Raw genomic sequence first — 12382 nt, 5'->3', positions numbered from 1 at the left:
GTCACTCTTCAACATTGACAAATTCTTTCTTTACGCAAATCCATTCATTATTGTATTCACAACTTGTACAGGCTCCGAAATATGCTGTTTGTCACTAAACATTGTTCTTTACGCAATGCAATTATTGTGCCAACCTTCGCTACTCTCTTTCCGTAGCACAGTCCCTCAGTGACGTCGACGATATTTGCAACAATCTTCGTCGTCTCCATCGTGGAGTTCCCTGTGAGGCTGCACCCATCTTCCAGATAAATCCTTTACCAGACCCTTGTGCATCTCTTGCCACCAAAAACCCGGGATACCCATTTCCTCGATCAAGAAATCGGCAGCCTTGTTCACCAGCGCTGGATCCCTCTGCGTCATTGAAGAAAACGGCTTGTCTGGGCCGTGATACCCATCTAAGAGATGCAAGTGGGCTTCCAAGTTGTGATGCCAAGACGGATTCATCGTGGGCTGGAGCAATGGCGAGTGCGTGCTGCAAACCTGGAGCTGCTGGCCGACGTGAGAATAGGTCCATGGGAGATTGTCGATCACCGCCCGGATGAATGCGAAGCTCTTCTCGTTGAAGAAGATCCCCGGAGTTTTGGGGACCAAGTCCTTCTCGTTGACAACGCGAAGGACTTTGATACCGAGCGAGTCGCATCGATCACGGAACGCATCGTTCCCTACCCGGGGGGCGGCAAAGGAGAAGACGGTGACGGGAATGTTGTTGGTCGGATCGTCGTCGATGTTGTGAGGCCGGGGTAGGGTCTCGAAGATGGGATCCATGGTTCCGGTCGGAGATCCCTGCTGCTCGCAGTAGCTCCCGGACACGACGCTCGTGAGGGGCTCGTCCATGCCTGACTCAGCGATATCGTAGGCGCTGAGGAGCGCCAGGGCTCCGCCGAGGCTGTGCCCAGTCACCGTGATGCTCAGCTGCTCGCCCTTGTAGAGACCAACAAGGCGATGGATCTCCCACAGCAGCTGCTCGCGGGCACTCCGGTTCTTCTTCTTCTTGGCACTCTTCTTCTTGGACGTGTACAAGTGGAGGAAGCCATTCTCCACCTTGACACCGTCGAGGAACGAGCACTTGTTCTTGTCCCAGTGTCGCTGATCCAGCCCCGCGGGTGTGAGGAAGTCCTTGAAGTTCTCGGACCACTCGATCGAGGTGACGGTCCCCCGCCAGGCAACGACGATGTCTCGCCTCCCTAGCCTTGCGATCTCCTTCTCGCAGGTAGCCACGGCGACGTAGCCGATCCAGTTGGAGTCCCGGTTGGGAGAGTCCGAGGCCTCGGAGCTTTTGAAGAAGAACGGGATCTCCGGGTCCGCGGTGGCGTAGAGAAACTTGGTCACTTCGTAACCTCGGCCCGGCAGATCCACTCGGTCAAAGAGCTCTTTCTTGCTATACTTACAGCTTCCGCAGTACTTGGACCGAGTGTTCATGTCGAAGGCGTCATAGCAAGCTTGAGCAAACTCGCCGTAGCGGATGATCTCGGCTCGCAGGCATGGATCGATAGGATGCTCCAGCAGGCCCTCCCAGTCGTAAGCCCCTTGAATTTCTCTCCATCTCTGGCTCAGCTCTGACTTCTTTTCCTCGGCTGGGGGATGAAGCTCCTCCGCTGGTGGTGCCGGAAGAGTTTTGATGGGCGAGACTTTGTATGCCTGCTCTAGCTCCTTGACCAGAACTTTCTCCACGGAGACATCTACTTTCTTTGTTTTGCTGCCAATTACAAGCAAAACATCCTCGTTGTTCTTGTTTGGAGCGAATCTTACGGCACTTGCAACAACCAAGGATGGCCTTGCAGGCTTGAAGCTGCTCTTCGGGAAGCACGAAGTGTAATTTCTAAGCTGAGTGGAAGCCATGAGATTCACTTCAAAAGCATGCAAACAAAGTCCTTCCAAATTTTTCAGCAGAGACAAACTAGGAGCTCCTTCTACTTCGATGGTTCCTCACAGGAGCTGCGAGCCCTCTTTTGAAGTACCTCTTTTACCACCCTATGAGTCGCACCGGTACTGTGCTAAAGTGGTCCGTATTGTCTGATGTGTCCAGCACTAAACAATATGTGGCGCTCCACATTGAAAACGTTTGAAATTCAATATTGCTTGGTTTCATAGTCAAAGCAAAGCTCAATACCTTGATAGGTACCTTGATATGAGCGTCGAGCGGGAAGAACTCGCAGCGCTCTTGCGCACTTGCGGCATTGCCAGGGATCTTGGGCAGGCCAGGCGGCACCACGCGAGGATTCTGTCGAGCAGCAGCCATCGCAGCGATAGATTTCTCTTGAATTTGGCGGTGCAAATGTATGGGAGGTGCGGTGATCTCCAGAGCGCGAAGGAGGTTTTCAATTCCATTGCGCAGCCCAATGCCTTCTCCTGGAACATCATGATCTCCGCTTGTGCTCAGAATGGCCGTGCTGAGGACGCGATGCTCGCGTTCCAGAAGAATCCTCACAAAAACCAAGTTTCCTGGAATGCACTGATCACGGCGTTTGCCGAGAACAGCAATCTCCACGCAGCAAGAGAGATTTTTGAGAGGATACCTGAGCTCAGGAGCGTTCTCTCTTGGAACATCATGATCTCTGCCTACGCACGGTGCGGACAATTCTTCCAAGCGAAGGACTTGTTTGATAGAATGGAGATCCGAGACACTGTTTCCTGGAACATCATGATCCAAGCTTACAGTAACTTTGGAGATCTTTCCGGGGCAGAGCAATTGTTTCGATCAATGCCAGATCGCGACACTGGATCTTGGAATTCCATACTTACAGCATATGCAATTTCTGGACATTTGGAAAAGGCCAAGCAAACGTTTGATAGAACACCTGAGAGGGATCTAATTACCTGGAACACAATGATAGCGGCTTTTCTTCGATACAATGACATGGACAACGCTATTACCATGTTTCAAAGGATGCCACGGTTGGACCTGGTGACGTGGAATGCCATGGTACAAGCGTTTACACGCAATGGGCATCTAGAAAGTGCTAAAAGAATCTTCAACACAATGCTGGAAAGGGATATAGTTTCCTGGAATCTTATTCTCCAGCTTTATTCTCAAACATTAAAGATATCTAAAACACGTCAGTGGTTTGATTCCATGCCCGAGCACAACACAGCATCTCTCACGATTATGCTTACAGCATATGCCGCTGACGGGCATCTACGTCAAGCACGAAATGTCTTTGATTGCATGCCAGATCGGCGATTAGTAACATGGAATGCCATGATGGCAGCTTACGTGAACTCAAAAGATCAAGCTAGTTTACTCGATTTGTTTCTAGAAATGCCTCAACGGGATATTGCTTCATGGAATGTGGCTCTTCAAGGATTTGCCCAGGCAAGGCATCTGGAACATGCTTTTGGCATTTTTCACGAGATGCCCGAGTGGGACATAGTATCGTGGACTGCATTGCTAGGAGCTTATGCACTCGCAGCTATGGTGGAAGAGGCCAGGGCGGTGTTTGATCAGATGCCGGAGCACGATACAATCTCATGGAGCGCAATGGTGGGTGCCTATGCGTCAAGTGGAATGATCGCCCATGCCAAGAGATTGCATGATTTGATGCTCGATCGGAGCTTGGCATCCTGGAATGCAATGCTTGCTGCTTATGCACAAACAGGGGCTCTCTTAGAATCGAGGCGATTCTTTGATTCTATGCCAGAATTAGATGAAATATCGTGGAATTCAATGCTGGCAGCATTCGTCTATGCGGGTAATGGTGGATGCGCTTTGGAATTTTTGCAGGAGTTGGCTGTGAATGCCGTGAGTGCCAATGGGAAGACATTTGCGACGGTGCTGTGCGTGTGCGATCACATTGGGCTGCTTAAAAGAGGGCGGAGGGAATTCAGCAGAATGCTTTTCGACTATGCAATTCATCCCAATATTGAGCATTTTGGATCTATGGCAGATATTTTAGGGAGGAGTGGTATGTTAAGTGATGCTAAAGAGCTTGTTTACACAATGCCTTATCAACCAGACATTGTTTCATGGGGGTCATTATTTGGAACCTGTAAAATATTGTAAATGGTTCTATATTGAACAGTTTTGAAGATACTGATGATTATAGTTGGAAGGCACAAAATATTTCAAGTTAACTCCTTTCTTGAGAAAATTATTTCTATTTACATTCATCGGGATGCTTATATAGTATAATTAGAGTGGGAATTTCCTAGCATTTTTTTCTTTTTGCTCTTTTTTCACTGACTTTGATGTAAACTTGTAAAAGTTGAAATTCCATAATCTAAAGGTCTGTAAATTACATATATATATATATATATTTATGCATATCAAGGTAAATATGCTAATTATAGTAGTGTTCAATATGGATGGACATGTCAACTGAGACTGAATTTTGTCCATCAGCAGGGACTAATAAATAAAATTATTTATCTCTATATATTTATTAATTCTATCTATAAGATTTATCCAAAGATTTTGTCTATATTTTAAAATCTCAATAGCTACCTGATGATGCTATGCTTCAATGGCAGCATTAGATATGTCTATCCAAAGCTGAATATTCCTTGAGATCAACATCAAACTAGTTGAACTGGTTCACTGTTAAAATATTATTGAGGGGAAAAAATAGATAAAATATTATCAAGCTGTTTAAGAGAGTTTCAAAAAGAGGAGTTGACTAACTTTTTATATAAACTTATGTCATGCCATTTTTTTTTTAGTACTAAAAACCATTTACTGATTTGGTTAAAAAGGATTTTGATATTTGGTAATTTTGTATACTTACATATAGCTAAATTAATAAACTGTAACACATGTGATCATGGGATGGAATTTAGATATATTGTCACCGTGGATCCTTGGAACCTTGGGGGATAAATGGGGATAAAATAACCACTAAGGGCTCTCTCATCAAGTAATTGCCCTTTTTCCAATTGGCTTAAGGGAAGAGAGATAAGGTGCGCTATAGTTAGTATCGGAGCAAATGGCACGGGTTCGATTCCCATTGATTAGTGGCTACTTAAAAATATAATATACCCTTGAGCAAAGTATATTCCTACCCCTAAATTTGAAATTGTACGTATTGGGCATCCATGTGTACATCCTTCCTCTTGTGTGGAGTATCCACGGACGAAGGTATTTACCGTAAGACTGCGGTACGAGTGGATGAGACTTCCAGTACGAGTAGATGACTAGTTATCCACTCGTACCGCAGTCTCACGGTGGATACAATGCGGAAATGGAACAAATAACCCCTATTGAGCCAAGGGAACCAACACCTCCATTTCCGCATTGAATTTACCAATTCTTCCATTGTGTAGACTAGTTATTCCATGTGAGACAACTAATCAGTTAACGAGACTGCGGTACGAGTGGATGACTAGTTGTCTCACATGGAATAGCTAGTCTACACAATGCCGCATTAAATTTACCAATCTTTCCATTGTGTAGACTAGTTATTCCATGTGAGACAATTAGTCATCCACTCGTACTGCAGTCTCACAGTACGAGTTAGTCAATAATCAACGAAGACATTGACATCTTTGAAAGGGGTGACAAGAGGAGTATCCATGGACCTTCCTCTTATGTGGAGTATCCATGGACGAAGGTATCCACCGTGAGACTGCGGTACGAGTGGATGACTAGTTGTCTCATATGGAATAACTAATCTACACAATGGAAGGATTGGTAAATTCAGTGCAGAAATGGAGGTGTTAGTTCCCCTTGGCTCTGTAGGGGTTGTTAGTCAATAATCAACGAGGACATTGACATCTTTGAAGGGGGTGGGACTATAGTATAGGTGGGTGACTAGTTGTCTCATATGGAATAGTTGGTCTACACAATGGAAGGATTGGTAGATTCCGTGTAGAAATAGTGACTAATTATCTCACATGGAATAACTAGTCTACATAATGGAAGGATTGGTAAATTCAGTGCGGAAATGGAGTTGTTGGTTCCCTTTGGCTCTGTAAGGGTTGTTAGTCAATAATCAACGAGGACATTAACATCTTTGAAGGGGGTGGGACTGCAATACGGATGGATGACTAATTGTCTCATATGGAATAGCTAGTCTACACAATAGAAGGATTGGTAAATTCAATGCGAAAATGGTGACTAGTTGTCTCACATGGAATAACTAGTCTACACAATGGAAGGATTGGTAGATTCAGTGTTAAAATGGAGGTGTTGGTTCCTCTTGGCTCAGTAGGGGTTGTTAGTCAATAGTCAACGAGGACATTAACATCTCTGAAGGGGGTGGGACTGCAGTACGGGTGGATGACTAGTTGTCTCATATGGAATAGCTAGTCTACACAATGGAAGGATTGGTAGATTCAGTGCGGAAATGGTGACTAGTTGTCTCATTGCGGAAATGGAGGTGTTGGTTCCCCTTGGCTCAGTAGGGGTTGTTAGTCAATAGTCAACGAGGACATTGACATCTCTAAAGGGGGGGTCAGTAGGGGTTGTTAGTCAATAGTTAAGGAGGACATTGACATCTCTGAAGGGGGGGTGAGTGTTGTAAGCCACAAATTTTTCCTTTCCAATTTGCCAGTTTACCTCGTCTATCTGACCAACACTGCCTTGGCTTTCGCTAAGTTCTCTCGCCAAGGTTCCCACCTATTGTACCAGCTCTTACTTGGTCCTACTTGGTTTCAGCTACTTATTACACGAGCAATGGAGCATTAGCTATCCATCCACAGATTCCCAAATCTCTCCCAATCCCCCTCCTCGGGTTAGACTGGACTTAAGGTTCGGCTACACTCCCCGCAAGCACAAGCAGCCAAGCACACCAAGCCTCCAGGTTCTTAACATCCCTTGGTACAACAAAATTTGATCATGGGACCCTCTAAATCCCAAGCCTTGGGTACAACACTTGCTTCAGGACGCTGGGGCAAAACACCGTGGCCTAACGGCCCGGTATGGGTACCTCTACCCCCCCACTTCCATCCCGAAGGGAAGGCCCAAGCCCCTAGGAAGGGCAAGGACCAATGAGCCGCAAGGTACTCAAGTGGGGCACCACTCCACATGAGCCGGGAGCACTGTAGACGATTTCCCTTTCGGGAGTGGGAGTTGCTTTTGAGCACTTCCTTGGGTGGCCCCTCCGGCACCACTCAAGTCCATGCTCACTCCCACCCAATGCCCCTCGGCCCCAGTCTCAACCTCAAGTTAGTTTGGAAGCACTACTGGAGAGTTCCTTCAAGATTGGTTCCTAGATCTCACTATCCCTACTATACTTTTGGAACCCCCTGCAGCCCCCCCCCCCCCCCTCCCCTGGGAGACGCATGCTTTGGGCTTTCACCCCTTGACCCGTATTAGTACTTAGACTTGGTCTCGGGCTCGATCTCAGACTTGATCTCGGACCCGATTTCGGATTCGGTCTCGGACTCGATCTTGGACCCGATCTCATACTCGACTTCAGACTCGACTTTAAACTTGGTCTCGGACCCGATTCTCAGATCTCGGACTTCGTCTTGAACTCGGTCTTTGAGTTAGCCTCAAATTCGATTCCGGACTCTATCTCGAACTCGGTCTTAGAGTCGGTCTTAGACTCGATCTCAGACTCGGTCCCATCCGATGAATTCTTTGTCATTTTGGTCATGCTTTCGGGGATCCTTTAGCCTACGACACCTCGGGGAGTTGGTTCCATACAACTCCACCACCCATAGAAGAAGTTCAATGCCCACATTGAACATCTCTTTTTATCTTACGACTTGTTAACCATGTCTTTGGGGGCATCCCCCCACTTAGTGGTGTGCTTAAGTTAGCCACCCCGGCCAAGAGCCCATGACAATGGGATATAGGTGTCCCTATACCCCTCATCTCACCATGCCCTAGTATGGGGTCGGGACTTGAACACAGCTTTGCTTTACTAGGGGGTTGGGACTCAAACCCAACCTCCGTAGAATACGTCTATGGATTCGACATCCCCGTGGGGAGTTGGGTGTAGTTTTTTACGCTTGGTCGACCTAGCTAACCCATGTTAATTAGTTTACCTTTGGTGTGCCTTCGGGTCCCAATGTATGCCATTGCTCAACTTCACAAATTGATACTTTAATTGAACTTTGCATAAGTACATAGAGTTCTACCTTGTAGAAATTCCTCCACTAAATCTCACGCGTTCGCTATGTTCTCCTCCGGTTCCCATATTGCTTCGCAGTGTGGAAATCCTTTCCACTTCACATGGAACTCTTTCACCTCGCGTCCTTGTTGCTTGCTTTTGCATGCATTGAGGATGGCCTCAACTTCGTATTCCTCTTCCCCTTAGATAGCCTCAGGTAAAGGCCTTACTTAGTCTTTGCGAAGCAGATCCTCAAAGTACGGCTTGAGTAAGTTCACGTGAAACACTGGGTGCATCTTCCCCATCTCTCAAGGAAGTCGGAGATGGTAAGCCACTTTACTGATTCGTGCCTCAATCTCATAAGGCCCCGCGAACCTGCTTAAGGAACTCAAGATCAATTCATTTATGGAATACATGCATTTTTACCTTTGGGTCAACTTCTGGCTGATCCCACTTGGTAGCCTGAGGTTCTTGGTGTTCAACCACACTTTCTCCCCAGCTTGGAACTCTACATCCCGACGCTTCTGGTTCACGTACTTGGTTTGCCTTTGTTGAGCTCGTTCCAAGGAATCCCTCATTAGATTCCAAATGTTGAGTCTTTCCACCATGAATGCCTCCGCTACGGGTAACTCTCCATGATACTCGGCCACGCCGAGCTTCACATGACCTTCAATAGCTCGCCCATTGATGACTTCCCATGGATACTCAAATGTGGTGAGTTGTTATAACACATTATCACAAGTCCCAAATGACTTACCCAATCCGTCTGGTCTCCCGAGACATAGCATCACTAATAATTCTCCAGCTGCCTAATCATCACAAATAATTCTCCAGCTGCCTATTCACCCTTTCTGTTTGTCCGTCTATCAAGAAGTGTTAGTGCCTTCAAACTTGACTTAATACCCTATATCTATCTGTGGGTGATAGGCTATGCTGAATTTCAACTTAGTGCGATACTGTTTCAGGAGAGTTCTCCAAAACCTACTGGTGAAGATCTTATCTCGATCTGAGATAATTTCTTCTGGCCTTCCCCGCACTCGAAGCACTTGTTCAAAGAACAGCTTCGCCACACCCTTCGCATCCACTTCCGTTGTGGTGGGTATGAAATGTGCCATCTTCGAAAATTGGTCCACCACCACGAATATCGCATCGAACCCCCCACTTGGGGGGAGTCCCGTGATAAAATCCATCATAAGGCATTTTCACGGACGATCTGGAATTGGGATGCTTTGCAACAAGCCCCCACTACCTTAAGTCACGGCTTTGACTTGCTGACATGTTGGACATGTCTTTACATAGTTTTGGACGTCCTTAGCCATATCTGGCCAGTAATACTTCCTCTTGAGTAAGCCCATCGTCTTGGGCACTCTGTCGTGTCCCGCAAGAGGTTCGTCATGACACTCCTCTAAGGCTACCTTCCTTAGTTCCCCTTCTGGGACATACACCCGCATTTGCTTGTAATAGATGAGTCTATTGTGTTCTGCATAGCCTGTTTTCTCTTCCGTTGGTAGCTCACCTCTTTGGTGAGCTTCCCGTGCTTCCAGATTCTGCAGCAACACTTCTTATGCTAGACCATCGTTCTCATATACTGTCCGCACATCATCCTAAAAGGTTGCTGTTGCGCTGGATATCACCAACTTCAAGCTCACTTTTTGACTTAGCGCATCCACCACGATGTTGCTCTTCCCAGGCTTATACAGAATCTCGCAATCAAACTCGACCAAAGCATTGACCCACTGACTTTGTTTCCCCCTTAAGTCGGGTTGTGACAAGAAGTGTTTTGTTGCCACATTGTCTATGTAAACCTTGAAGTGTCTCCTAAGGTAATGTCACCACTTCTTGAGTGCCTTGACCACCGCAAACAATTCCTTCTCATGGGCAGGCCACTTCCATTGAGCCTTGTTCAACGTCTTCGAGAAGAACGCTACTGGGTGGTTGTCTTGCTTCAAAACTGTGCCCAATGCAAAGTCTAAAGCATCCGTTTCTACCTCAAAGTCCTTACCAAAGTCTAGTAATGCCAACACAGGAGCCTTCCTCAACTTCCCTTTAAGGTGGATAAATGCTGCCTCGCATTCTGCTGTCCATACCATTTTCCCTTTTCCCATTTGGTCCGTTAAGGGTAGGGTTGCTCTCGAATAGTGTCTGATAAACTTTCGATAATAGTTGCATAGCCCCAAGAATGCCCTTAACTCATGTACATTCGATGGTCGCTCCCAATCCTGGATCGCTTGGACCTTCTTAGGGTCCACCTTGAGCCCGTCTTTGCCCACCACATGTTCGAGAAACTTTACCTCTTGTTGAGCAAAGTCACATTTGCTCTTTTTAGCATACAGCTTGTGTTCCCTTAGTTTCTCAAACACCTTCGTCAAGTGTTCGGCATACTCCTCTAGCATTTCGCTATAGATCAGGATATCGTCAATATAGACAACCACAAAGTGATCCAGATAGGGTACAAAGACGTGGTTCATCAATGCCAAAAACATTGCCGGTGCATTGCATAGCCCGAAGGGCATCACCATAAACTCGAAGCTCCCATACCTTGTTCAACAGGTTGTCTTCTCGACATCTTCCTCTACTACCCTGATCTGGTAGTATCCTGAGCTTAGGTCAATCCTCAAGAAGTATTTTGCCTTTCCCAACCTATCGAACAAGTCCTCAATCCTTGGCAAAGGGTACTTGTTCTTCTTTGTATATTTGTTGAGCAACCGGTAGTCTATGCATATACGCATAGATCCATCTTTCTTTTTCACAAATAACACCGGTGCCCTATACGGCGACTTGCTCAACCTAGCATACCCTTTGTCCACCAACTCCTCTAGTTGGCGCTTGAGCTCCTTAAGTTCCTTTTCGTTCAAACGATAGGGGGGATGAACCACCGCCTTAGCACCCTCGACCAACTCAATCTTATGTTCTATCAGCTGTGCAGAGGGCAACCCCACCGGTAGCTCCTCTAGCATGGTATCCTGGAATTGGTCCAACACTCGCTGGATCACTAAAGGTACTTCTTCCATTCCCGTCTTTTTGTCACTCTTTACCGAGAGTAAGCACAAAAAGGTTGCCTTGGTTTGAGTTGTCCTCTCGTGGACACCAGATTTAGATAGGAATCTTTAGCCTTGCATTGCCCTACCTTTAGATCCTAGGCCTCCACCCTGGATCTTCTTCCTTCGGCATTCGTTAGTACCACAAGTTTCCTACCTTGTCCATGCAGGGCTACCACGAACCGATTGAACTAATCCATTCCGAAGATCACGTCAAATCCCGCCATGTCCAATATGGTGAAATCCATATCTAATCCCATGTCCCTACTTTGACTCTCGCTTGTCGAAGTACCTCATCGGTGCTTTGGCTACCTTGAACAAACTTTATAGTCCTTGGTTCGCTCAGCTGTTGCACCGTTAATCCGGTTAGCCAGACTATGTCTGTAGCCACAAAATTATCTGAAGCACCCGTGTTAATAAGGATCTTAACAAAGCTACTTCCGAGCTTCCCTCGGAGGGCTAGTAGATATTGCGAACGACTCTCTACCAAAGTTGCTCGTGTAATGAATAACTTTGAGCGAAGGACTGGGTCACATACCTCAGTTTGGATGTCACCCAACTTAATGGCCATATTGGCTCTAGCCTTCTTCGGGTAGGGACATTCCCTCAAAAAGTGTCCTGCTTCACCGCAGTTGTAGCATATATTATTTCCCACGCTGTTAAATGACTTGACCTTCTTATCCATGGGTTTGTCCCTTTTTGCTTGACTCCCCCACGTAGTCGCTCACTGGCCGCCGGATTTGCCTTTCCAGAACCCCAAGGACTCATTCTTAGAGAAGCTCTTCTTGAATTTTCTTTTGCTATACGTTCCCCTTGGTTTTGCCCCTTTGCAAAATGTGGACCCCAACCCCGTTGTGTTCCCCTTTCGCAGATTATTGTTGAAATGCACCTTGATGGCCGCATCCAACGCTTCCTTGTAGTTGGTCGGGTTCCAGCACATCACCTCACCGCGAGCCCAGGTTTGCAAACCTGATATGAAGGCATGGAACGCATCCATATCCCCTATATCCGTGACAAGTATCCTCTTTGCTATAAACCCATTCACATACTCCTGAATGGTTTCGGTCTGCTTCAGCCTACTCAGCTCGTCTCTTAGATGCAGAGTAGCATTCAGAGGTACGTAAGTTGCGCGGATCCTCGCCTTCATCATGTCCCAAGTGGCCACCAGTCTTTCGTTAGCCTCTGTCGTTCTCCACCAAGACTTGGCATTATCTACCAAGTATGGTTTTGCACATGGGACCTTCTCCGAGCTTGGTAATCGTAAGCTCGAAAGTAATCCTCCATATCATAAAACCAATCCTCCACCACCTTATAATCATTCACTCCCTTGAAGACCGGTGGGGGCTTTGGTTT

General features: G+C 46.6%; 2 protein-coding genes across 2 annotated transcripts; one reads left to right on the top strand and one right to left on the bottom strand.

Annotated features, from left to right (window-relative positions):
• Positions 1-29: 29 nt before the first annotated feature.
• Positions 30-1959, bottom strand: LOC112346809 (phospholipase A1-Igamma1, chloroplastic-like). Its single transcript, XM_024676531.1, has one exon. It carries the CDS (start codon positions 1837-1839, stop codon positions 166-168), a length of 1674 nt encoding a protein of 557 aa, XP_024532299.1. The 5' UTR covers positions 1840-1959; the 3' UTR covers positions 30-165.
• Positions 1960-2128: 169 nt separating this feature from the next.
• LOC112346846 (pentatricopeptide repeat-containing protein At4g02750-like) lies at positions 2129-4000 on the top strand. The gene has a single exon (XM_024676635.1). It carries the CDS (start codon positions 2129-2131, stop codon positions 3998-4000), a length of 1872 nt encoding a protein of 623 aa, XP_024532403.1.
• The last annotated feature ends 8382 nt before the right edge of the window (positions 4001-12382 follow it).

The sequence above is a fragment of the Selaginella moellendorffii genome, unplaced genomic scaffold (genome assembly GCF_000143415.4).
Source record: "Selaginella moellendorffii unplaced genomic scaffold, v1.0 SELMOscaffold_17, whole genome shotgun sequence".
NCBI classification, from domain to species: domain Eukaryota; kingdom Viridiplantae; phylum Streptophyta; class Lycopodiopsida; order Selaginellales; family Selaginellaceae; genus Selaginella; species Selaginella moellendorffii.
This window is presented reverse-complemented; position numbering and strand designations above follow the sequence as displayed.